The sequence below is a fragment of the Chenopodium album genome, chromosome 10, assembly GCF_948465745.1.
Source record: "Chenopodium album chromosome 10, dcCheAlbu1.1, whole genome shotgun sequence".
NCBI classification, from domain to species: Eukaryota; Viridiplantae; Streptophyta; class Magnoliopsida; order Caryophyllales; family Amaranthaceae; genus Chenopodium; species Chenopodium album.
Genome location: NC_137843.1, coordinates 37,368,752 through 37,394,173, shown reverse-complemented (window position 1 = coordinate 37,394,173; position 25,422 = coordinate 37,368,752). Strand labels below are relative to the sequence as shown.

At 43.4% G+C, this 25,422-nt stretch overlaps 4 protein-coding genes and 4 non-coding genes across 8 annotated transcripts; 4 read left to right on the top strand and 4 right to left on the bottom strand.

Annotated features, from left to right (window-relative positions):
* Positions 1 to 1,041: 1,041 nt before the first annotated feature.
* LOC145565178 (uncharacterized) lies at positions 1,042 to 2,475 on the bottom strand. The gene is made up of 3 exons (XM_081625260.1): positions 2,243 to 2,475; positions 1,687 to 2,011; positions 1,042 to 1,491 (listed from the first exon to the last, which is right to left on the bottom strand). Exons 1-3 carry the CDS (start codon positions 2,473 to 2,475, stop codon positions 1,042 to 1,044), a joined length of 1,008 nt encoding a protein of 335 aa, XP_081481386.1.
* A 3,455-nt stretch (positions 2,476 to 5,930) lies between these two features.
* LOC145565766 (small nucleolar RNA R71) lies at positions 5,931 to 6,035 on the top strand. Its single transcript, XR_014095145.1, has one exon. It is a non-coding gene; the product is annotated as a small nucleolar RNA R71 (small nucleolar RNA).
* A 1,128-nt stretch (positions 6,036 to 7,163) lies between these two features.
* LOC145565177 (uncharacterized) lies at positions 7,164 to 8,597 on the bottom strand. Its single transcript, XM_081625259.1, has 3 exons — positions 8,365 to 8,597; positions 7,809 to 8,133; positions 7,164 to 7,613 (listed from the first exon to the last, which is right to left on the bottom strand). The coding sequence occupies exons 1-3, from the start codon at positions 8,595 to 8,597 to the stop codon at positions 7,164 to 7,166; spliced, it is 1,008 nt and encodes a 335-aa protein (XP_081481385.1).
* A 3,456-nt stretch (positions 8,598 to 12,053) lies between these two features.
* Positions 12,054 to 12,158, top strand: LOC145565765 (small nucleolar RNA R71). The gene has a single exon (XR_014095144.1). It is a non-coding gene; the product is annotated as a small nucleolar RNA R71 (small nucleolar RNA).
* Positions 12,159 to 13,286: 1,128 nt separating this feature from the next.
* Positions 13,287 to 14,720, bottom strand: LOC145565176 (uncharacterized). The gene is made up of 3 exons (XM_081625258.1): positions 14,488 to 14,720; positions 13,932 to 14,256; positions 13,287 to 13,736 (listed from the first exon to the last, which is right to left on the bottom strand). Exons 1-3 carry the CDS (start codon positions 14,718 to 14,720, stop codon positions 13,287 to 13,289), a joined length of 1,008 nt encoding a protein of 335 aa, XP_081481384.1.
* A 3,456-nt stretch (positions 14,721 to 18,176) lies between these two features.
* Positions 18,177 to 18,281, top strand: LOC145565763 (small nucleolar RNA R71). The gene has a single exon (XR_014095143.1). It is a non-coding gene; the product is annotated as a small nucleolar RNA R71 (small nucleolar RNA).
* A 1,128-nt stretch (positions 18,282 to 19,409) lies between these two features.
* Positions 19,410 to 20,843, bottom strand: LOC145565175 (uncharacterized). The gene is made up of 3 exons (XM_081625257.1): positions 20,611 to 20,843; positions 20,055 to 20,379; positions 19,410 to 19,859 (listed from the first exon to the last, which is right to left on the bottom strand). Exons 1-3 carry the CDS (start codon positions 20,841 to 20,843, stop codon positions 19,410 to 19,412), a joined length of 1,008 nt encoding a protein of 335 aa, XP_081481383.1.
* A 3,456-nt stretch (positions 20,844 to 24,299) lies between these two features.
* On the top strand, positions 24,300 to 24,404 carry LOC145565762 (small nucleolar RNA R71). The gene has a single exon (XR_014095142.1). It is a non-coding gene; the product is annotated as a small nucleolar RNA R71 (small nucleolar RNA).
* The last annotated feature ends 1,018 nt before the right edge of the window (positions 24,405 to 25,422 follow it).

The following is a 25,422-nucleotide window of genomic DNA, read 5'->3' as shown; positions in this document are numbered from 1 at the left end:
CAATCCTAAAACATGGTATTATCTAATGAATTAAAGCCACAAAGTAATCGAGGTTTAGGATTATACCACAATTGAAGAGCATGAAGACCACCACGACCACTCACGCACCACCACTTCGACCACCAAGGAGCAATCCCGAATTTGGTGAAAAATGGGTGATTTAGAGAGGGGAAAGTGATGAATTTGTGAGAAAAGTGAGGGAATGTAGGGGATTTGATGAAATTTCAAGGTAATAGGTGAGATTAGAAGGGGTTTGAGAGGTTAGGGTTTGTGTTCTTGAGGAGAAAGAGTGAGAATCGGTATGAGAGGCGGGAAAATGATGATGAAATCGGGAAAAAAGAGAAACTATCCCCCGATAAACCCAGATCTGCGCGCCCGCGCAGGTATCCTGCGCGCCCGCACAAGAGTATTGCGCGCCCGCGCAGATGTCGCACACACGTCGCGTAAAACTTTCTGCCAGAATCTGAAATTTGGCCTTAATTCTGTGCGGGTTCTCACAGGGCTGCGCGCCCGCACAGCCTTCTCTTGCGCGCCCGCGCAGATGTCGCACTTACGTCGCGCAAAACTTTATGCCAGAATCTGAAATTTGGCTTTAATTTTGTGTGGGTTCTCACAGGGCTGCGCGCCCGCACAGCCTTCTCTTGCGCGCCCGCGCAGATGTCGCACACACGTCGCGCAAAACTTTCTGCCAGATTCTGCCTTGCTGAGCTTCCCTGTGCGCGGGTTCTCCCAGGCCTGTGCGCCCGCGCACAGGGTCTTCATCAATATTTTTGCTTTAAATCCCCCTCACTTACTTCCAAGTCTCCAAACCCCAACTTAGCTCCATATATAACACCAAACGGCCTCCAAATTCCCTCCAAACACGCACCAAAAAGACAAGTGCCTACAAAGCAAGAGGAAAAACGAAAGACATAAGACAAAAATCAAACAAACAACCTACCAAAAATATGGAAAATAGAGAAGAAAAGGGTTTAAAAGCCGGGTTGCCTCCTGGGAGTGCTTCTTTATAAGGTCATTAGGTTCACCATGATGAAAATCCGTTCAAAAGGGTGGCTTAGGACCCAAAGGGTCAACCCTAAGATACTCAATCACACCAACTTCTTCCTTGCAGAAATAGTGCTTCAAACGAGAGCCGTTCATCATGAATTTGTTTCCGTCAGCATCCAACTCAAAAGAACCATAGGGAGTGGTCTTTGATACAACGAAAGGCCCCGACCACTTAGATTTGAGCTTGCCCGAAAACAAGCGAAGCCTTGAGTTGAAGAGCAAGACTTTGTCCCCAACCTTGAAACTCTTGTTCCGGATATGTTGGTCGTGCCACTTTTTTGTCTTCTCCTTATAGACTCTTGAGTTTTCATAGGCATCATCTCTAAGATCCTCGAGCTCGTTGAGCTTCAACAACCTCTTTTCACCCGCTAATGACAAATCCATGTTTAGCTCTTTGATGGCCCACCAAGCTTTGTATTCTAGCTCGACCGGCAAGTGACAAGCCTTCCCATAGACCAACCTATAGGGGGTTGTACCTATGGGAGTCTTGTATGCCGTTTGAAGAGCCCAAAGTGTATAATCAAGCTTGAGAGACCAATCTTTCCTTGATTTGTTCACCATCCTCTCAAGTATATTCTTGATCTCACGATTCGAGACCTCCACTTAACCTTGAGTTTGAGGATGGTAAGGAAGACCAACCTTGTGATGAACGCCATATTTCTTGAGAAGAGCTTCCAATTGCTTCTTGGCAAAATGAGACCCTCCATCACTAATTAGAACTCTTGGCACCCTAAATCTAGGAAAAATGATTTTCTTGAGAAGCTTGAGCACCACCTTGTGATCATTGGTAGGAGAGGGTATAGCTTCGATCCATTTCGTCACATAGTCAACCGCCACCAAGATGTATAGGTTCCCACATGAAGAAACGAACGGTCCCATGAAATCCACCCCCCAAACATCGAAGGGCTCCACCTCTAGAATACTTTGTTGGGGCATCTCGTCCCTTTTGGTAATGCCACCACTCCTTTGGCATCGATCACATTGCATAACGAATTTGTGAGTATCCTTGTGCATTGAAGGCCACCAAAGCAAAGATTGAGAGATTTTTGCTACCGTCTTGTCAACACCACCATGTCCCCCACATGGTAGTGAGTGACAATGCTCAAGGACACCCTCAATCTCATGATCGGGGACACACTTCCTAAAGAGACCATCACCACATTGCTTGAATAGGTACGGATCATTCCAAAAATACCTTCTCACTTCTTTGAAGAACTTTTTCTTTTGTTGAGAGGAGAATTCCGGAGGAACTACCCCACAAGCAAGATAGTTGGCAATATCCGCATACCAAAGTGTAGAAGTCGCCACCATAGCCATGAGGGCCTCGATCCCTATCTCATCATTAATTGGAACATCCTCCTTATTCTCAAATGGAAGCCTAGACAAGTGATCCGCCACATAATTCTCCGCTCCCTTTTTGTCCCACATTTCCATGTGAAAGTCTTGAAGAGAGAGAACCCAACGGATCAAGCGAGGCTTCTCTTCTTTCTTGGTCATGAGGTATCGCACCACGATGTGATCCGTGTACACAATGACTTTTGAACATATGAGATAGGACCGGAACTTATCAAATGCAAACACCACCGCTAGCATCTCCTTCTCCGTTGTTATATAGTTCTTTTAAGCTTCATCGAGAGTCCTACTTGCATAGTAGATGACACTTGATTTCCCTTCTTTCTTTTGATCAAGGACGTCACCTACTGCAAAATCACTCGCATCGCACATTAGCTCAAAAGGCAAGCTCCAATCCGGAGCTTGCACAACAGGAGAAGAGATGAGAGCTTCCTTGAGCTTACGAAATGCCTGAAGGCAAGCCTCATCAAATCTAAAAACAACATCTTTCTTAAGTAATTCGGTCAAAGGTTTGGCAATTGAGGAGAAATCTTTTATAAACATCCGGTAGAAACCGACATGCCCAAGAAAAGCTCGTACTCCCGTGACGAAAGTAGGAGGGGGCAACCTCTCAATAACCGAAACTTTGGCCGGATCAACCTCAATGCCATTTTTTGAAACTTTATAACCGAGGACAATGCCCTCCTCGACCATAAAATGACATTTTTCCCAATTCAAAACCAAACTTGTCTCTTGACACCTTTGCAAAACTCTTTCATGGTTAAAAAGACAAGTGTCAAAAGACGAGCCACCAACACTAAAATCATCCATGAAAACCTCAATTTATTTTTCAAGCATTTCGGAGAAAATGGAAGTCATGCATCTTTGAAAAGTAGAGGGGGCATTGCATAATCCGAATGGCATTCTTCGGTATGCAAATGTTCCATATGGACATGTGAAAGCAGTTTTCTCTTGATCGCTTGGATGGATAGGGATTTGGAAAAATCCGGAGTACCCATCCAAGAAACAAAAGAAAGCATGGTGAGAAAGCCTTTCAAGCATTTGGTCCATGAAAGGGAGAGGAAAATGATCTTTTTTTGTGTTCTTGTTCAATCTCCGATAATCAATACACATTCTCCACCCGGTCACCGTCCGGGTGGAGATTTCCTCTCCCTTTTCATCCTTGACAATGGTCATTCCACCCTTTTTGGGAACTACATGAACCGGGCTCACCCACTTGCTATCGGAGATAGCATAGATGATGCCCGCCTCACGTAGTTCAAAATTTCTTTCTTGACAACCTCTTGAAGGTTGGGGTTCAACCTCCTTTGAGGTTCAATGGAGGTGGAATGATCATCCTCAAGATGAATACGATGCATGCATAGAGAAGGACTAATGCCCTTGATATCATCAATGCTATACCCTATCACATCTTTGTATTTTCTCAAAACATCAAGCAATTTTTTCAAATTAAGTTCATCAAGGGTAGTATTGACAATAATAAGGTATTTTTCCTCCTCATCAAGATAAGCATATTCCAAAGAAGGGGGGAGGGGCTTGAGTTCTACCTTGGGAGGAGGCTTGGAACTCTCCTCCGATTTTTCCTCCATTGATTCAAGCTCAATCTTGCTTTGTTGATCAACTTCCGCCTTTGAGGATTCCTCCATTGCCATGACAAATTCTTTGGCTTCTTGAGAGTGGAACTCCTCTTTGCATGTGAGAGCTTCCACAATTGGATCTTGAGGCTTCATCATGACCCTTCCCAAACGGTCCAACTCCTCATTCACAACATCAACTCGATAACACTTTTCAACCATAGGGGTCTTTAGCAACTTTGAAAACTCAAAGACTATCTTCTCATCGGCCACTTCACATGTGATAGTGTTATTTTTGCAATTGATGACCGCCCCCAAAGTCTTAAAAGCTTCCCGACCCAAAATCAAGGGTATGTCCACATCTTCTTCCATGTCCATCACTACAAAGTCACAAGGCACATAGATGTGTCCCACTTGAATTGGAACATCCTCCAAGTTCTCCACAAGGTAACTTCACTGAGCGGTCGGCTAGTTGAATTGTCTTCCTCGTAGGGGTCATCTCAATATTGAGTTTTTGAGCAATGGATAAGGGGATTAGACTAACACTTGCTCCAAGATCGGCCAATGCACCCCTAGCTTCCATATTTCCAATTTTCACCGGCAAAGTGAAACTCCCCGGGTCTTTCTCCTTCTTGGGCATTTTATGTTGAACAAGAGCACTCACTTGGTGTGGAATGGTGATAAGCTCATCATTGAGCTTCCTTTTGTTGGTGAGGATGTCCTTGAGAAATTTGGAGTAAGATGTCATTTGTGTCACTACTTCAAGAAAAGGGAGATTGATGTGCAAGTTCTTCATCACACTTAGAAACTTTGCAAACTTGTCATTCAACTTCCTCTCCGCAAGCCTACTTGGAAAAGGAACCGGTCCATCAAGGTTCCTAGTCTCACTAGGAATTGAAGTTGTCTTCTCGTTGTTGACCTTCTTCTTCTCTGAACTTCCTTCTACCTCATCAACTTTTTCCTCCTCACCTCTCTTATCTTCATTCACACTCTCTTCTCCTCCCTTCTTTCCCTCACTATCCCCCTCATTTGGACCATCATAGGAAGTTCCCGACCTTAAAGTGATTGCCTTGCATGTATCGGGTTTTTGGTTATGAGAAGGGTTAGGTTGTGGTTGTCCGCGTAGAGTTGATGGTGAATTGAAAGGAGTCCTCTCGGCCAATTGAGCTAGTTGTGAATCAACCATCTTGTTGTGAGCCCTTATTTCTTGCATTTGTTGCCCAAAAGTTTGCATTTGTGAATGCATAGCTTGAAGGAGTTGTGTGGGTGTTGGCTCCGCTTGAGGTGCTTGTTCTTGATTTCTTTGGGGTGCTTGGGTTTGATTGTTGTATTGGTGTTGGTTATTTTATTGGTTTTTGTTGTTGTATTGGTTGTTCCTTGGGTAGGTTCCTCTTGGGTTTTGGTTTTGAGATGGAGGTGGATTTTGGTATTGGGGGTTCGAATTGTAAGAGGGTTGAGCATGTTGGCCCCATTGTTGAGGTTGAGATGCAAACCCGGGTGGTGGTTGTCTCCAAGCTACTCCACCACCGCCTCCTCTAAAACCATCTTGCCTTGTGTTGTATGCCGCTACATGCTCGGGGCTCAAACCTCCACAATAAGATGTATCATGGTTCGTTCCTCCACAATTTTGACAAGAGAAAGAGTTGACTTGAGAAGAGCTTGCTCCACCACTTGAGCTTGCATTTACACTTGTGTTCAACTTTGAGAGCCCTTTTGTGAGTTGCTCAATTTGATGTTGCAATTGATCGACCTTCTCCAATTCATACATCCCACCTTTCTTCGGTGCACTCCTTCTCCTACCTCCCCAAGAGTAGTTCTTTGCTACCTCCTCGATCGTTGCCTCCACTTGATTTTGGGGAATCTTGATCAATTGTCCACCCACCCCCGCATCCAAGTTAGCTCTAGACATGGGCTCCAATCCATCGTAGAAAAACCTCATGAGCAAACTTTGATTGTATTCATGGTGAGGACACGCTTGTACCAACTCTTTGAACCTCTCCCAAGCTTCATTAAGGCTCTCATCCGCTTCTTGTTCAAATGATGCAATCTTCCTTCTCATCTCGGCGGTCTTTTCCTCGGAAATGAACCTCTTCAAGAATGCCTTAACTACCTCCCTCCAAGATGTGAGTGAGCTAGGCTTCACTTGCTTCAACCACTTCTTTGCTCTACCCGAAAAAGATTGTCGAAATAGGTGCATCCGGATGTATTCTTGAGAAACTTGGTTGGTTTAAATCATGGCACATAGCTCAAGGAATCTATCAAGGTGCTCTATGGGGTCTTCACTTGTAGAACCCGAAAATTGCTCCGATTGAACCATTCTTGTATATTGGGGATGAATTGTGAAGTTAGTTTCCGTGACGGGTAACAAAATCCCTCCCGTGAGCTCATAATCCTCCGGATTTCCGAACTCACGAAATAAAATATCATCCTCTTGTCCCGCCATTGATGCACTTTGCGAACTAGAAGAGTAAGAATCACTCCCACTATCAATTATAGCACCAAGTCCTCTTCCTTCTTCTTGAAAAAGTCTACGGATTTGTCTTAAAGTTCGGTTGATTTCTTGGTCGATATGATGTGTAGGTGGTCCTTGAGATCTTCTAAGCATTCACTAAGGCTAAGCAAACAATTAGCAATGACAAGTATGATAAAACAAATCAAAACAAAAAAGAAAGCAATTAAAATTACCCTAACAAAAGCAAAATTAGACACTAAACAAGCCGCTTCCCCGGCAATGGCGCCAAAATTTGATCGGGCTAGGATAGGTCGTTAAACTATTAACCCTAATCAAATTAACTATTTATAAAACCTAGACTTCACACTAAACTAGTTAGTGGCAAGCAAGGGTCGATCCACTGAGGAAGCTTTCTCAATTAATATCAAAATCACCATGCAAACTTGATGCGTGTTCATCAATATTTTTGCTTTAAATCCCCCTCACTTACTTCCAAGTCTCCAAACCCCAACTTAGCTCCATATATAACACCAAATGGCCTCGAAATTCCCTCTAAACACGCACCAAAGAGACAAGTGCCTACAAAGCAAGAGGAAAAACGAAAGACATAAGACAAAAATCAAACAAACAGCCTACCAAAAATATGGAAAATAGAGAAGAAAAGGGTTTAAAAGCCGGGTTGCCTCCTGGGAGTGCTTCTTTATAAGGTCATTAGGTTCACCATGATGAAAATCCGTTCAAAAGGGTGGCTTAGGACCCAAAGGGTCAACCCTAAGATACTCAATCACACCAACTTCTTCCTTGCAGAAATAGTGCTTCAAACGAGAGCCGTTCATCATGAATTTGTTTCCGTCAGCATCCAACTCAAAAGAACCATAGGGAGTGGTCTTTGATACAACGAAAGGCCCCGACCACTTAGATTTGAGCTTGCCCGAAAACAAGCGAAGCCTTGAGTTGAAGAGCAAGACTTTGTCCCCAACCTTGAAACTCTTGTTCCGGATATGTTGGTCGTGCCACTTTTTTGTCTTCTCCTTATAGACTCTTGAGTTTTCATAGGCATCATCTCTAAGATCCTCGAGCTCGTTGAGCTTCAACAACCTCTTTTCACCCGCTAATGACAAATCCATGTTTAGCTCTTTGATGGCCCACCAAGCTTTGTATTCTAGCTCGACCGGCAAGTGACAAGCCTTCCCATAGACCAACCTATAGGGGGTTGTACCTATGGGAGTCTTGTATGCCGTTTGAAGAGCCCAAAGTGTATAATCAAGCTTGAGAGACCAATCTTTCCTTGATTTGTTCACCATCCTCTCAAGTATATTCTTGATCTCACGATTCGAGACCTCCACTTAACCTTGAGTTTGAGGATGGTAAGGTAGACCAACCTTGTGATGAACGCCATATTTCTTGAGAAGAGCTTCCAATTGCTTCTTGGCAAAATGAGACCCTCCATCACTAATTAGAACTCTTGGCACCCTAAATCTAGGAAAAATGATTTTCTTGAGAAGCTTGAGCACCACCTTGTGATCATTGGTAGGAGAGGGTATAGCTTCGATCCATTTCGTCACATAGTCAACCGCCACCAAGATGTATAGGTTCCCACATGAAGAAACGAACGGTCCCATGAAATCCACCCCCCAAACATCGAAGGGCTCCACCTCTAGAATACTTTGTTGGGGCATCTCGTCCCTTTTGGTAATGCCACCACTCCTTTGGCATCGATCACATTGCATAACGAATTTGTGAGTATCCTTGTGCATTGAAGGCCACCAAAGCAAAGATTGAGAGATTTTTGCTACCGTCTTGTCAACACCACCATGTCCCCCACATGGTAGTGAGTGACAATGCTCAAGGACACCCTCAATCTCATGATCGGGGACACACTTCCTAAAGAGACCATCACCACATTGCTTGAATAGGTACGGATCATTCCAAAAATACCTTCTCACTTCTTTGAAGAACTTTTTCTTTTGTTGAGAGGAGAATTCCGGAGGAACTGCCCCACAAGCAAGATAGTTGGCAATATCCGCATACCAAGGTGTAGAAGTCGCCACCATAGCCATGAGGGCCTCGATCCCTATCTCATCATTAATTGGAACATCCTCCTTATTCTCAAATGGAAGCCTAGACAAGTGATCCGCCACATAATTCTCCGCTCCCTTTTTGTCCCTCATTTCCATGTGAAAGTCTTGAAGAGAGAGAACCCAACGGATCAAGCGAGGCTTCTCTTCTTTCTTGGTCATGAGGTATCGCACCGCGATGTGATACGTGTACACAATGACTTTTGAACATATGAGATAGGACCGGAACTTATCAAATGCAAACACCACCGCTAGCATCTCCTTCTCCGTTGTTATATAGTTCTTTTGAGCTTCATCGAGAGTCCTACTTGCATAGTAGATGACACATGATTTCCCTTCTTTCTTTTGACCAAGGACGTCACCTACTGCAAAATCACTCGCATCGCACATTAGCTCAAAAGGCAAGCTCCAATCCGGATCTTGCACAACAGGAGAAGAGATGAGAGCTTCCTTGAGCTTACGAAATGCCTGAAGGCAAGCCTCATCAAATCTAAAAACAACATCTTTCTTAAGTAATTCGGTCAAAGGTTTGTCAATTGAGGAGAAATCTTTTATAAACATCCGGTAGAAACCGGCATGCCCAAGAAAAGCTCGTACTCCCGTGACGAAAGTAGGAGGGGGCAACCTCTCAATCACCGAAACTTTGGCCGGATCAACCTCAATGCCATTTTTTGAAACTTTATAACCGAGGACAATGCCCTCCTCGACCATAAAATGGCATTTTTCCCAATTCAAAACCAAACTTGTCTCTTGACACCTTTGCAAAACTCTTTCATGGTTAAAAAGACAAGTGTCAAAAGACGAGCCACCAACACTAAAATCATCCATGAAAACCTCAATTTATTTTTCAAGCATTTCGGAGAAAATGGAAGTCATGCATCTTTGAAAAGTAGAGGGGGCATTGCATAATCCGAATGGCATTCTTCGGTATGCAAATGTTCCATATGGACATGTGAAAGCAGTTTTCTCTTGATCGCTTGGATGGATAGGGATTTGGAAAAATCCGGAGTACCCATCCAAGAAACAAAAGAAAGCATGGTGAGAAAGCCTTTCAAGCATTTGGTCCATGAAAGGGAGAGGAAAATGATCTTTTTTTGTGTTCTTGTTCAATCTCCGATAATCAATACACATTCTCCACCCGGTCACCGTCCGGGTGGAGATTTCCTCTCCCTTTTCATCCTTGACAATGGTCATTCCACCCTTTTTGGGAACTACATGAACCGGGCTCACCCACTTGCTATCGGAGATAGCATAGATGATGCCCGCCTCACGTAGTTTCAAAATTTCTTTCTTGACAACCTCTTGAAGGTTGGGGTTCAACCTCCTTTGAGGTTCAATGGAGGTGGAATGATCATCCTCAAGATGAATACGATGCATGCATAGAGAAGGACTAATGCCCTTGATATCATCAATGCTATACCCTATCACATCTTTGTATTTTCTCAAAACATCAAGCAATTTTTTCATATTAAGTTCATCAAGGGTAGCATTGACAATAATAAGGTATTTTTCCTCCTCATCAAGATAAGCATATTTCAAAGAAGGGGGGAGGGGCTTGAGTTCTACCTTGGGAGGAGGCTTGGAACTCTCCTCCGATTTTTCCTCCATTGATTCAAGCTCAATCTTACTTTGTTGATCAACTTCCTCCTTTGAGGATTCCTCCATTGCCATGACAAATTCTTTGGCTTCTTGAGAGTGGAACTCCTCTTTGCATGTGAGAGCTTCCACAATTGGATCTTGAGGCTTCATCATGACCCTTCCCAAACGGTCCAACTCCTCATTCACAACATCAACTCGATAACACTTTTCAACCATAGGGGTCTTTAGCAACTTTGAAAACTCAAAGACTATCTTCTCATCGGCCACTTCACATGTGATAGTGTTATTTTTGCAATTGATGACCGCCCCCAAAGTCTTAAAAGCTTCCCGACCCAAAATCAAGGGTATGTCCACATCTTCTTCCATGTCCATCACTACAAAGTCCTAAGGCACATAGATGTGTCCCACTTGAATTGGAACATCCTCCAAGTTCTCCACAAGGTAACTTCACTGAGCGGTCGGCTAGTTGAATTGTCTTCCTCGTAGGGGTCATCTCAATATTGAGTTTTTGAGCAATGGATAAGGGGATTAGACTAACACTTGCTCCAAGATCGGCCAATGCACCCCTAGCTTCCATATTTCCAATTTTCACCGGCAAAGTGAAACTCCCCGGGTCTTTCTCCTTCTTGGGCATTTTATGTTGAACAAGAGCACTCACTTGGTGTGGAAGGGTGATAAGCTCATCATTGAGCTTCCTTTTGTTGGTGAGGATGTCCTTGAGAAATTTGGAGTAAGATGTCATTTGTGTCACTACTTCAAGAAAAGGGAGATTGATGTGCAAGTTCTTCATCACACTTAGAAACTTTGCAAACTTGTCATTCAACTTCCTCTCCGCAAGCCTACTTGGAAAAGGAACCGGTCCATCAAGGTTCCTAGTCTCACTAGGAATTGAAGTTGTCTTCTCGTTGTTGACCTTCTTCTTCTCCGAACTTCCTTCTACCTCATCAACTTTTTCCTCCTCACCTCTCTTATCTTCATTCACACTCTCTTCTCCTCCCTTCTTTCCCTCACTATCCCCCTCATTTGGACCATCATAGGAAGTTCCCGACCTCAAAGTGATTGCCTTGCATGTATCGGGTTTTTGGTTATGAGAAGGGTTAGGTTGTGGTTGTCCGCGTAGAGTTGATGGTGAATTGAAAGGAGTCCTCTCGGCCAATTGAGCTAGTTGTGAATCAACCATCTTGTTGTGAGCCCTTATTTCTTGCATTTGTTGCCCAAAAGTTTGCATTTGTGAATGCATAGCTTGAAGGAGTTGTGTGGGTGTTGGCTCCGCTTGAGGTGCTTGTTCTTGATTTCTTTGGGGTGCTTGGGTTTGATTGTTGTATTGGTGTTGGTTATTTTATTGGTTTTTGTTGTTGTATTGGTTGTTCCTTGGGTAGGTTCCTCTTGGGTTTTGGTTTTGAGATGGAGGTGGATTTTGGTATTGGGGGTTCGAATTGTAAGAGGGTTGAGCATGTTGGCCCCATTGTTGAGGTTGAGATGCAAACCCGGGTGGTGGTTGTCTCCAAGCTACTCCACCACCGCCTCCTCTAAAACCATCTTGCCTTGTGTTGTATGCCGCTACATGCTCGGGGCTCAAACCTCCACAATAAGATGTATCATGGTTCGTTCCTCCACAATTTTGACAAGAGAAAGAGTTGACTTGAGAAGAGCTTGCTCCACCACTTGAGCTTGCATTTACACTTGTGTTCAACTTTGAGAGCCCTTTTGTGAGTTGCTCAATTTGATGTTGCAATTGATCGACCTTCTCCAATTCATACATCCCACCTTTCTTCGGTGCACTCCTTCTCCTACCTCCCCAAGAGTAGTTCTTTGCTACCTCCTCGATCGTTGCCTCCACTTGATTTTGGGGAATCTTGATCAATTGTCCACCCACCCCCGCATCCAAGTTAGCTCTAGACATGGGCTCCAATCCATCGTAGAAAAACCTCATGAGCAAACTTTGATTGTATTCATGGTGAGGACACGCTTGTACCAACTCTTTGAACCTCTCCCAAGCTTCATTAAGGCTCTCATCCGCTTCTTGTTCAAATGATGCAATCTTCCTTCTCATCTCGGCGGTCTTTTCCTCGGAAATGAACCTCTTCAAGAATGCCTTAACTACCTCCCTCCAAGATGTGAGTGAGCTAGGCTTCACTTGCTTCAACCACTTCTTTGCTCTACCCGAAAAAGATTGTCGAAATAGGTGCATCCGGATGTATTCTTGAGAAACTTGGTTGGTTTAAATCATGGCACATAGCTCAAGGAATCTATCAAGGTGCTCTATGGGGTCTTCACTTGTAGAACCCGAAAATTGCTCCGATTGAACCATTCTTGTATATTGGGGATGAATTGTGAAGTTAGTTTCCGTGACGGGTAACAAAATCCCTCCCGTGAGCTCATAATCCTCCGGATTTCCGAACTCACGAAATAAAATATCATCCTCTTGTCCCGCCATTGATGCACTTTGCGAACTAGAAGAGTAAGAATCACTCCCACTATCAATTATAGCACCAAGTCCTCTTCCTTCTTCTTGAAAAAGTCTACGGATTTGTCTTAAAGTTCGGTTGATTTCTTGGTCGATATGATGTGTAGGTGGTCCTTGAGATCTTCTAAGCATTCACTAAGGCTAAGCAAACAATTAGCAATGACAAGTATGATAAAACAAATCAAAACAAAAAAGAAAGCAATTAAAATTACCCTAACAAAAGCAAAATTAGACACTAAACAAGCCGCTTCCCCGGCAATGGCGCCAAAATTTGATCGGGCTAGGATAGGTCGTTAAACTATTAACCCTAATCAAATTAACTATTTATAAAACCTAGACTTCACACTAAACTAGTTAGTGGCAAGCAAGGGTCGATCCACTGAGGAAGCTTTCTCAATTAATATCAAAATCACCATGCAAACTTGATGCGTGTTCATCAATATTTTTGCTTTAAATCCCCCTCACTTACTTCCAAGTCTCCAAACCCCAACTTAGCTCCATATATAACACCAAACGGCCTCCAAATTCCCTCTAAACACGCACCAAAGAGACAAGTGCCTACAAAGCAAGAGGAAAAACGAAAGACATAAGACAAAAATCAAACAAACAGCCTACCAAAAATATGGAAAATAGAGAAGAAAAGGGTTTAAAAGCCGGGTTGCCTCCTGGGAGTGCTTCTTTATAAGGTCATTAGGTTCACCATGATGAAAATCCGTTCAAAAGGGTGGCTTAGGACCCAAAGGGTCAACCCTAAGATACTCAATCACACCAACTTCTTCCTTGCAGAAATAGTGCTTCAAACGAGAGCCGTTCATCATGAATTTGTTTCCGTCAGCATCCAACTCAAAAGAACCATAGGGAGTGGTCTTTGATACAACGAAAGGCCCCGACCACTTAGATTTGAGCTTGCCCGAAAACAAGCGAAGCCTTGAGTTGAAGAGCAAGACTTTGTCCCCAACCTTGAAACTCTTGTTCCGGATATGTTGGTCGTGCCACTTTTTTGTCTTCTCCTTATAGACTCTTGAGTTTTCATAGGCATCATCTCTAAGATCCTCGAGCTCGTTGAGCTTCAACAACCTCTTTTCACCCGCTAATGACAAATCCATGTTTAGCTCTTTGATGGCCCACCAAGCTTTGTATTCTAGCTCGACCGGCAAGTGACAAGCCTTCCCATAGACCAACCTATAGGGGGTTGTACCTATGGGAGTCTTGTATGCCGTTTGAAGAGCCCAAAGTGTATAATCAAGCTTGAGAGACCAATCTTTCCTTGATTTGTTCACCATCCTCTCAAGTATATTCTTGATCTCACGATTCGAGACCTCCACTTAACCTTGAGTTTGAGGATGGTAAGGTAGACCAACCTTGTGATGAACGCCATATTTCTTGAGAAGAGCTTCCAATTGCTTCTTGGCAAAATGAGACCCTCCATCACTAATTAGAACTCTTGGCACCCTAAATCTAGGAAAAATGATTTTCTTGAGAAGCTTGAGCACCACCTTGTGATCATTGGTAGGAGAGGGTATAGCTTCGATCCATTTCGTCACATAGTCAACCGCCACCAAGATGTATAGGTTCCCACATGAAGAAACGAACGGTCCCATGAAATCCACCCCCCAAACATCGAAGGGCTCCACCTCTAGAATACTTTGTTGGGGCATCTCGTCCCTTTTGGTAATGCCACCACTCCTTTGGCATCGATCACATTGCATAACGAATTTGTGAGTATCCTTGTGCATTGAAGGCCACCAAAGCAAAGATTGAGAGATTTTTGCTACCGTCTTGTCAACACCACCATGTCCCCCACATGGTAGTGAGTGACAATGCTCAAGGACACCCTCAATCTCATGATCGGGGACACACTTCCTAAAGAGACCATCACCACATTGCTTGAATAGGTACGGATCATTCCAAAAATACCTTCTCACTTCTTTGAAGAACTTTTTCTTTTGTTGAGAGGAGAATTCCGGAGGAACTGCCCCACAAGCAAGATAGTTGGCAATATCCGCATACCAAGGTGTAGAAGTCGCCACCATAGCCATGAGGGCCTCGATCCCTATCTCATCATTAATTGGAACATCCTCCTTATTCTCAAATGGAAGCCTAGACAAGTGATCCGCCACATAATTCTCCGCTCCCTTTTTGTCCCTCATTTCCATGTGAAAGTCTTGAAGAGAGAGAACCCAACGGATCAAGCGAGGCTTCTCTTCTTTCTTGGTCATGAGGTATCGCACCGCGATGTGATACGTGTACACAATGACTTTTGAACATATGAGATAGGACCGGAACTTATCAAATGCAAACACCACCGCTAGCATCTCCTTCTCCGTTGTTATATAGTTCTTTTGAGCTTCATCGAGAGTCCTACTTGCATAGTAGATGACACATGATTTCCCTTCTTTCTTTTGACCAAGGACGTCACCTACTGCAAAATCACTCGCATCGCACATTAGCTCAAAAGGCAAGCTCCAATCCGGAGCTTGCACAACAGGAGAAGAGATGAGAGCTTCCTTGAGCTTACGAAATGCCTGAAGGCAAGCCTCATCAAATCTAAAAACAACATCTTTCTTAAGTAATTCGGTCAAAGGTTTGGCAATTGAGGAGAAATCTTTTATAAACATCCGGTAGAAACCGGCATGCCCAAGAAAAGCTCGTACTCCCGTGACGAAAGTAGGAGGGGGCAACCTCTCAATCACCGAAACTTTGGCCGGATCAACCTCAATGCCATTTTTTGAAACTTTATAACCGAGGACAATGCCCTCCTCGACCATAAAATGGCATTTTTCCCAATTCAAAACCAAACTTGTCTCTTGACACCTTTGCAAAACTCTTTCGTGGTTAAAAAGACAAGTGTCAAAAGACGAGCCACCAACACTAAAATCATCCATGAAAACCTCAATTTATTTTTCAAGCATTTCGGAGAAAATGGAAGTCATGCATCTTTGAAAAGTAGAGGGGGCATTGCATAATCCGAATGACATTCTTCGGTATGCAAATGTTCCATATGGACATGTGAAAGCAGTTTTCTCTTGATCGCTTGGATGGATAGGGATTTGGAAAAATCCGGAGTACCCATCCAAGAAACAAAAGAAAGCATGGTGAGAAAGCCTTTCAAGCATTTGGTCCATGAAAGGGAGAGGAAAATGATCTTTTTTTGTGTTCTTGTTCAATCTCCGATAATCAATACACATTCTCCACCCGGTCACCGTCCGGGTGGAGATTTCCTCTCCCTTTTCATCCTTGACAATGGTCATTCCACCCTTTTTGGGAACTACATGAACCGGGCTCACCCACTTGCTATCGGAGATAGCATAGATGATGCCCGCCTCACGTAGTTTCAAAATTTCTTTCTTGACAACCTCTTGAAGGTTGGGGTTCAACCTCCTTTGAGGTTCAATGGAGGTGGAATGATCATCCTCAAGATGAATACGATGCATGCATAGAGAAGGACTAATGCCCTTGATATCATCAATGCTATACCCTATCACATCTTTGTATTTTCTCAAAACATCATGCAATTTTTTCATATTAAGTTCATCAAGGGTAGCATTGACAATAATAAGGTATTTTTCCTCCTCATCAAGATAAGCATATTTCAAAGAAGGGGGGAGGGGCTTGAGTTCTACCTTGGGAGGAGGCTTGGAACTCTCCTCCGATTTTTCCTCCATTGATTCAAGCTCAATCTTACTTTGTTGATCAACTTCCTCCTTTGAGGATTCCTCCATTGCCATGACAAATTCTTTGGCTTCTTGAGAGTGGAACTCCTCTTTGCATGTGAGAGCTTCCACAATTGGATCTTGAGGCTTCATCATGACCCTTCCCAAACGGTCCAACTCCTCATTCACAACATCAACTCGATAACACTTTTCAACCATAGGGGTCTTTAGCAACTTTGAAAACTCAAAGACTATCTTCTCATCGGCCACTTCACATGTGATAGTGTTATTTTTGCAATTGATGACCGCCCCCAAAGTCTTAAAAGCTTCCCGACCCAAAATCAAGGGTATGTCCACATCTTCTTCCATGTCCATCACTACAAAGTCACAAGGCACATAGATGTGTCCCACTTGAATTGGAACATCCTCCAAGTTCTCCACAAGGTAACTTCACTGAGCGGTCGGCTAGTTGAATTGTCTTCCTCGTAGGGGTCATCTCAATATTGAGTTTTTGAGCAATGGATAAGGGGATTAGACTAACACTTGCTCCAAGATCGGCCAATGCACCCCTAGCTTCCATATTTCCAATTTTCACCGGCAAAGTGAAACTCCCCGGGTCTTTCTCCTTCTTGGGCATTTTATGTTGAACAAGAGCACTCACTTGGTGTGGAAGGGTGATAAGCTCATCATTGAGCTTCCTTTTGTTGGTGAGGATGTCCTTGAGAAATTTGGAGTAAGATGTCATTTGTGTCACTACTTCAAGAAAAGGGAGATTGATGTGCAAGTTCTTCATCACACTTAGAAACTTTGCAAACTTGTCATTCAACTTCCTCTCCGCAAGCCTACTTGGAAAAGGAACCGGTCCATCAAGGTTCCTAGTCTCACTAGGAATTGAAGTTGTCTTCTCGTTGTTGACCTTCTTCTTCTCCGAACTTCCTTCTACCTCATCAACTTTTTCCTCCTCACCTCTCTTATCTTCATTCACACTCTCTTCTCCTCCCTTCTTTCCCTCACTATCCCCCTCATTTGGACCATCATAGGAAGTTCCCGACCTCAAAGTGATTGCCTTGCATGTATCGGGTTTTTGGTTATGAGAAGGGTTAGGTTGTGGTTGTCCGCGTAGAGTTGATGGTGAATTGAAAGGAGTCCTCTCGGCCAATTGAGCTAGTTGTGAATCAACCATCTTGTTGTGAGCCCTTATTTCTTGCATTTGTTGCCCAAAAGTTTGCATTTGTGAATGCATAGCTTGAAGGAGTTGTGTGGGTGTTGGCTCCGCTTGAGGTGCTTGTTCTTGATTTCTTTGGGGTGCTTGGGTTTGATTGTTGTATTGGTGTTGGTTATTTTATTGGTTTTTGTTGTTGTATTGGTTGTTCCTTGGGTAGGTTCCTCTTGGGTTTTGGTTTTGAGATGGAGGTGGATTTTGGTATTGGGGGTTCGAATTGTAAGAGGGTTGAGCATGTTGGCCCCATTGTTGAGGTTGAGATGCAAACCCGGGTGGTGGTTGTCTCCAAGCTACTCCACCACCGCCTCCTCTAAAACCATCTTGCCTTGTGTTGTATGCCGCTACATGCTCGGGGCTCAAACCTCCACAATAAGATGTATCATGGTTCGTTCCTCCACAATTTTGACAAGAGAAAGAGTTGACTTGAGAAGATCTTGCTCCACCACTTGAGCTTGCATTTACACTTGTGTTCAACTTTGAGAGCCCTTTTGTGAGTTGCTCAATTTGATGTTGCAATTGATCGACCTTCTCCAATTCATACATCCCACCTTTCTTCGGTGCACTCCTTCTCCTACCTCCCCAAGAGTAGTTCTTTGCTACCTCCTCGATCGTTGCCTCCACTTGATTTTGGGGAATCTTGATCAATTGTCCACCCACCCCCGCATCCAAGTTAGCTCTAGACATGGGCTCCAATCCATCGTAGAAAAACCTCATGAGCAAACTTTGATTGTATTCATGGTGAGGACACGCTTGTACCAACTCTTTGAACCTCTCCCAAGCTTCATTAAGGCTCTCATCCGCTTCTTGTTCAAATGATGCAATCTTCCTTCTCATCTCGGCGGTCTTTTCCTCGGAAATGAACCTCTTCAAGAATGCCTTAACTACCTCCCTCCAAGATGTGAGTGAGCTAGGCTTCACTTGCTTCAACCACTTCTTTGCTCTACCCGAAAAAGATTGTCGAAATAGGTGCATCCGGATGTATTCTTGAGAAACTTGGTTGGTTTAAATCATGGCACATAGCTCAAGGAATCTATCAAGGTGCTCTATGGGGTCTTCACTTGTAGAACCCGAAAATTGCTCCGATTGAACCATTCTTGTATATTGGGGATGAATTGTGAAGTTAGTTTCCGTGACGGGTAACAAAATCCCTCCCGTGAGCTCATAATCCTCCGGATTTCCGAACTCACGAAATAAAATATCATCCTCTTGTCCCGCCATTGATGCACTTTGCGAACTAGAAGAGTAAGAATCACTCCCACTATCAATTATAGCACCAAGTCCTCTTCCTTCTTCTTGAAAAAGTCTACGGATTTGTCTTAAAGTTCGGTTGATTTCTTGGTCGATATGATGTGTAGGTGGTCCTTGAGATCTTCTAAGCATTCACTAAGGCTAAGCAAACAATTAGCAATGACAAGTATGATAAAACAAATCAAAACAAAAAAGAAAGCAATTAAAATTACCCTAACAAAAGCAAAATTAGACACTAAACAAGCCGCTTCCCCGGCAATGGCGCCAAAATTTGATCGGGCTAGGATAGGTCGTTAAACTATTAACCCTAATCAAATTAACTATTTATAAAACCTAGACTTCACACTAAACTAGTTAGTGGCAAGCAAGGGTCGATCCACTGAGGAAGCTTTCTCAATTAATATCAAAATCACCATGCAAACTTGATGCGTGTTCATCAATATTTTTGCTTTAAATCCCCCTCACTTACTTCCAAGTCTCCAAACCCCAACTTAGCTCCATATATAACACCAAACGGCCTCCAAATTCCCTCTAAACACGCACCAAAGAGACAAGTGCCTACAAAGCAAGAGGAAAAACGAAAGACATAAGACAAAAATCAAACAAACAGCCTACCAAAAATATGGAAAATAGAGAAGAAAAGGGTTTAAAAGCCGGGTTGCCTCCTGGGAGTGCTTCTTTATAAGGTCATTAGGTTCACCATGATGAAAATCCGTTCAAAAGGGTGGCTTAGGACCCAAAGGGTCAACCCTAAGATACTCAATCACACCAACTTCTTCCTTGCAGAAATAGTGCTTCAAACGAGAGCCGTTCATCATGAATTTGTTTCCGTCAGCATCCAACTCAAAAGAACCATAGGGAGTGGTCTTTGATACAACGAAAGGCCCCGACCACTTAGATTTGAGCTTGCCCGAAAACAAGCGAAGCCTTGAGTTGAAGAGCAAGACTTTGTCCCCAACCTTGAAACTCTTGTTCCGGATATGTTGGTCGTGCCACTTTTTTGTCTTCTCCTTATAGACTCTTGAGTTTTCATAGGCATCATCTCTAAGATCCTCGAGCTCGTTGAGCTTCAACAACCTCTTTTCACCCGCTAATGACAAATCCATGTTTAGCTCTTTGATGGCCCACCAAGCTTTGTATTCTAGCTCGACCGGCAAGTGACAAGCCTTCCCATAGACCAACCTATAGGGGGTTGTACCTATGGGAGTCTTGTATGCCGTTTGAAGAGCCCAAAGTGTATAATCAAGCTTGAGAGACCAATCTTTCCTTGATTTGTTCACCATCCTCTCAAGTATATTCTTGATCTCACGATTCGAGACCTCCACTTAACCTTGAGTTTGAGGATGGTAAGGTAGACCAACCTTGTGATGAACGCCATATTTCTTGAGAAGAGCTTCCAATTGCTTCTTGGCAAAATGAGACCCTCCATCACTAATTAGAACTCTTGGCACCCTAAATCTAGGAAAAATGATTTTCTTGAGAAGCTTGAGCACCACCTTGTGATCATTGGTAGGAGAGGGTATAGCTTCGATCCATTTCGTCACATAGTCAACCGCCACCAAGATGTATAGGTTCCCACATGAAGAAACGAACGGTCCCATGAAATCCACCCCCCAAACATCGAAGGGCTCCACCTCTAGAATACTTTGTTGGGGCATCTCGTCCCTTTTGGTAATGCCACCACTCCTTTGGCATCGATCACATTGCATAACGAATTTGTGAGTATCCTTGTGCATTGAAGGCCACCAAAGCAAAGATTGAGAGATTTTTGCTACCGTCTTGTCAACACCACCATGTCCCCCACATGGTAGTGAGTGACAATGCTCAAGGACACCCTCAATCTCATGATCGGGGACACACTTCCTAAAGAGACCATCACCACATTGCTTGAATAGGTACGGATCATTCCAAAAATACCTTCTCACTTCTTTGAAGAACTTTTTCTTTTGTTGAGAGGAGAATTCCGGAGGAACTGCCCCACAAGCAAGATAGTTGGCAATATCCGCATACCAAGGTGTAGAAGTCGCCACCATAGCCATGAGGGCCTCGATCCCTATCTCATCATTAATTGGAACATCCTCCTTATTCTCAAATGGAAGCCTAGACAAGTGATCCGCCACATAATTCTCCGCTCCCTTTTTGTCCCTCATTTCCATGTGAAAGTCTTGAAGAGAGAGAACCCAACGGATCAAGCGAGGCTTCTCTTCTTTCTTGGTCATGAGGTATCGCACCGCGATGTGATACGTGTACACAATGACTTTTGAACATATGAGATAGGACCGGAACTTATCAAATGCAAACACCACCGCTAGCATCTCCTTCTCCGTTGTTATATAGTTCTTTTGAGCTTCATCGAGAGTCCTACTTGCATAGTAGATGACACATGATTTCCCTTCTTTCTTTTGACCAAGGACGTCACCTACTGCAAAATCACTCGCATCGCACATTAGCTCAAAAGGCAAGCTCCAATCCGGAGCTTGCACAACAGGAGAAGAGATGAGAGCTTCCTTGAGCTTACGAAATGCCTGAAGGCAAGCCTCATCAAATCTAAAAACAACATCTTTCTTAAGTAATTCGGTCAAAGGTTTGGCAATTGAGGAGAAATCTTTTATAAACATCCGGTAGAAACCGGCATGCCCAAGAAAAGCTCGTACTCCCGTGACGAAAGTAGGAGGGGGCAACCTCTCAATCACCGAAACTTTGGCCGGATCAACCTCAATGCCATTTTTTGAAACTTTATAACCGAGGACAATGCCCTCCTCGACCATAAAATGGCATTTTTCCCAATTCAAAACCAAACTTGTCTCTTGACACCTTTGCAAAACTCTTTCATGGTTAAAAAGACAAGTGTCAAAAGACGAGCCACCAACACTAAAATCATCCATGAAAACCTCAATTTATTTTTCAAGCATTTCGGAGAAAATGGAAGTCATGCATCTTTGAAAAGTAGAGGGGGCATTGCATAATCCGAATGGCATTCTTCGGTATGCAAATGTTCCATATGGACATGTGAAAGCAGTTTTCTCTTGATCGCTTGGATGGATAGGGATTTGGAAAAATCCGGAGTACCCATCCAAGAAACAAAAGAAAGCATGGTGAGAAAGCCTTTCAAGCATTTGGTCCATGAAAGGGAGAGGAAAATGATCTTTTTTTGTGTTCTTGTTCAATCTCCGATAATCAATACACATTCTCCACCCGGTCACCGTCCGGGTGGAGATTTCCTCTCCCTTTTCATCCTTGACAATGGTCATTCCACCCTTTTTGGGAACTACATGAACCGGGCTCACCCACTTGCTATCGGAGATAGCATAGATGATGCCCGCCTCACGTAGTTTCAAAATTTCTTTCTTGACAACCTCTTGAAGGTTGGGGTTCAACCTCCTTTGAGGTTCAATGGAGGTGGAATGATCATCCTCAAGATGAATACGATGCATGCATAGAGAAGGACTAATGCCCTTGATATCATCAATGCTATACCCTATCACATCTTTGTATTTTCTCAAAACATCAAGCAATTTTTTCATATTAAGTTCATCAAGGGTAGCATTGACAATAATAAGGTATTTTTCCTCCTCATCAAGATAAGCATATTTCAAAGAAGGGGGGAGGGGCTTGAGTTCTACCTTGGGAGGAGGCTTGGAACTCTCCTCCGATTTTTCCTCCATTGATTCAAGCTCAATCTTACTTTGTTGATCAACTTCCTCCTTTGAGGATTCCTCCATTGCCATGACAAATTCTTTGGCTTCTTGAGAGTGGAACTCCTCTTTGCATGTGAGAGCTTCCACAATTGGATCTTGAGGCTTCATCATGACCCTTCCCAAACGGTCCAACTCCTCATTCACAACATCAACTCGATAACACTTTTCAACCATAGGGGTCTTTAGCAACTTTGAAAACTCAAAGACTATCTTCTCATCGGCCACTTCACATGTGATAGTGTTATTTTTGCAATTGATGACCGCCCCCAAAGTCTTAAAAGCTTCCCGACCCAAAATCAAGGGTATGTCCACATCTTCTTCCATGTCCATCACTACAAAGTCACAAGGCACATAGATGTGTCCCACTTGAATTGGAACATCCTCCAAGTTCTCCACAAGGTAACTTCACTGAGCGGTCGGCTAGTTGAATTGTCTTCCTCGTAGGGGTCATCTCAATATTGAGTTTTTGAGCAATGGATAAGGGGATTAGACTAACACTTGCTCCAAGATCGGCCAATGCACCCCTAGCTTCCATATTTCCAATTTTCACCGGCAAAGTGAAACTCCCCGGGTCTTTCTCCTTCTTGGGCATTTTATGTTGAACAAGAGCACTCACTTGGTGTGGAAGGGTGATAAGCTCATCATTGAGCTTCCTTTTGTTGGTGAGGATGTCCTTGAGAAATTTGGAGTAAGATGTCATTTGTGTCACTACTTCAAGAAAAGGGAGATTGATGTGCAAGTTCTTCATCACACTTAGAAACTTTGCAAACTTGTCATTCAACTTCCTCTCCGCAAGCCTACTTGGAAAAGGAACCGGTCCATCAAGGTTCCTAGTCTCACTAGGAATTGAAGTTGTCTTCTCGTTGTTGACCTTCTTCTTCTCCGAACTTCCTTCTACCTCATCAACTTTTTCCTCCTCACCTCTCTTATCTTCATTCACACTCTCTTCTCCTCCCTTCTTTCCCTCACTATCCCCCTCATTTGGACCATCATAGGAAGTTCCCGACCTCAAAGTGATTGCCTTGCATGTATCGGGTTTTTGGTTATGAGAAGGGTTAGGTTGTGGTTGTCCGCGTAGAGTTGATGGTGAATTGAAAGGAGTCCTCTCGGCCAATTGAGCTAGTTGTGAATCAACCATCTTGTTGTGAGCCCTTATTTCTTGCATTTGTTGCCCAAAAGTTTGCATTTGTGAATGCATAGCTTGAAGGAGTTGTGTGGGTGTTGGCTCCGCTTGAGGTGCTTGTTCTTGATTTCTTTGGGGTGCTTGGGTTTGATTGTTGTATTGGTGTTGGTTATTTTATTGGTTTTTGTTGTTGTATTGGTTGTTCCTTGGGTAGGTTCCTCTTGGGTTTTGGTTTTGAGATGGAGGTGGATTTTGGTATTGGGGGTTCGAATTGTAAGAGGGTTGAGCATGTTGGCCCCATTGTTGAGGTTGAGATGCAAACCCGGGTGGTGGTTGTCTCCAAGCTACTCCACCACCGCCTCCTCTAAAACCATCTTGCCTTGTGTTGTATGCCGCTACATGCTCGGGGCTCAAACCTCCACAATAAGATGTATCATGGTTCGTTCCTCCACAATTTTGACAAGAGAAAGAGTTGACTTGAGAAGAGCTTGCTCCACCACTTGAGCTTGCATTTACACTTGTGTTCAACTTTGAGAGCCCTTTTGTGAGTTGCTCAATTTGATGTTGCAATTGATCGACCTTCTCCAATTCATACATCCCACCTTTCTTCGGTGCACTCCTTCTCCTACCTCCCCAAGAGTAGTTCTTTGCTACCTCCTCGATCGTTGCCTCCACTTGATTTTGGGGAATCTTGATCAATTGTCCACCCACCCCCGCATCCAAGTTAGCTCTAGACATGGGCTCCAATCCATCGTAGAAAAACCTCATGAGCAAACTTTGATTGTATTCATGGTGAGGACACGCTTGTACCAACTCTTTGAACCTCTCCCAAGCTTCATTAAGGCTCTCATCCGCTTCTTGTTCAAATGATGCAATCTTCCTTCTCATCTCGGCGGTCTTTTCCTCGGAAATGAACCTCTTCAAGAATGCCTTAACTACCTCCCTCCAAGATGTGAGTGAGCTAGGCTTCACTTGCTTCAACCACTTCTTTGCTCTACCCGAAAAAGATTGTCGAAATAGGTGCATCCGGATGTATTCTTGAGAAACTTGGTTGGTTTAAATCATGGCACATAGCTCAAGGAATCTATCAAGGTGCTCTATGGGGTCTTCACTTGTAGAACCCGAAAATTGCTCCGATTGAACCATTCTTGTATATTGGGGATGAATTGTGAAGTTAGTTTCCGTGACGGGTAACAAAATCCCTCCCGTGAGCTCATAATCCTCCGGATTTCCGAACTCACGAAATAAAATATCATCCTCTTGTCCCGCCATTGATGCACTTTGCGAACTAGAAGAGTAAGAATCACTCCCACTATCAATTATAGCACCAAGTCCTCTTCCTTCTTCTTGAAAAAGTCTACGGATTTGTCTTAAAGTTCGGTTGATTTCTTGGTCGATATGATGTGTAGGTGGTCCTTGAGATCTTCTAAGCATTCACTAAGGCTAAGCAAACAATTAGCAATGACAAGTATGATAAAACAAATCAAAACAAAAAAGAAAGCAATTAAAATTACCCTAACAAAAGCAAAATTAGACACTAAACAAGCCGCTTCCCCGGTAATGGCGCCAAAATTCGATCGGGCTAGGATAGGTCGTTAAACTATTAACCCTAATCAAATTAACTATTTATAAAACCTAGACTTCACACTAAACTAGTTAGTGGCAAGCAAGGGTCGATCCACTGAGGAAGCTTTCTCAATTAATATCAAAATCACCATGCAAGAGTAAGAAAGGGGTATATTTTGTTGGAATTTGGAATGTAGACACTAGAACTATAAATAAACAAGTAAAAGGGTGATTAAATCAAGGAATAACAACTCTAGGGATTAGGGGGTTTCAAACATGATTAGAATGAAGGAAAACAATGATAAGCATCATGATTAACATGCCAAAGAATATAAATTCTAC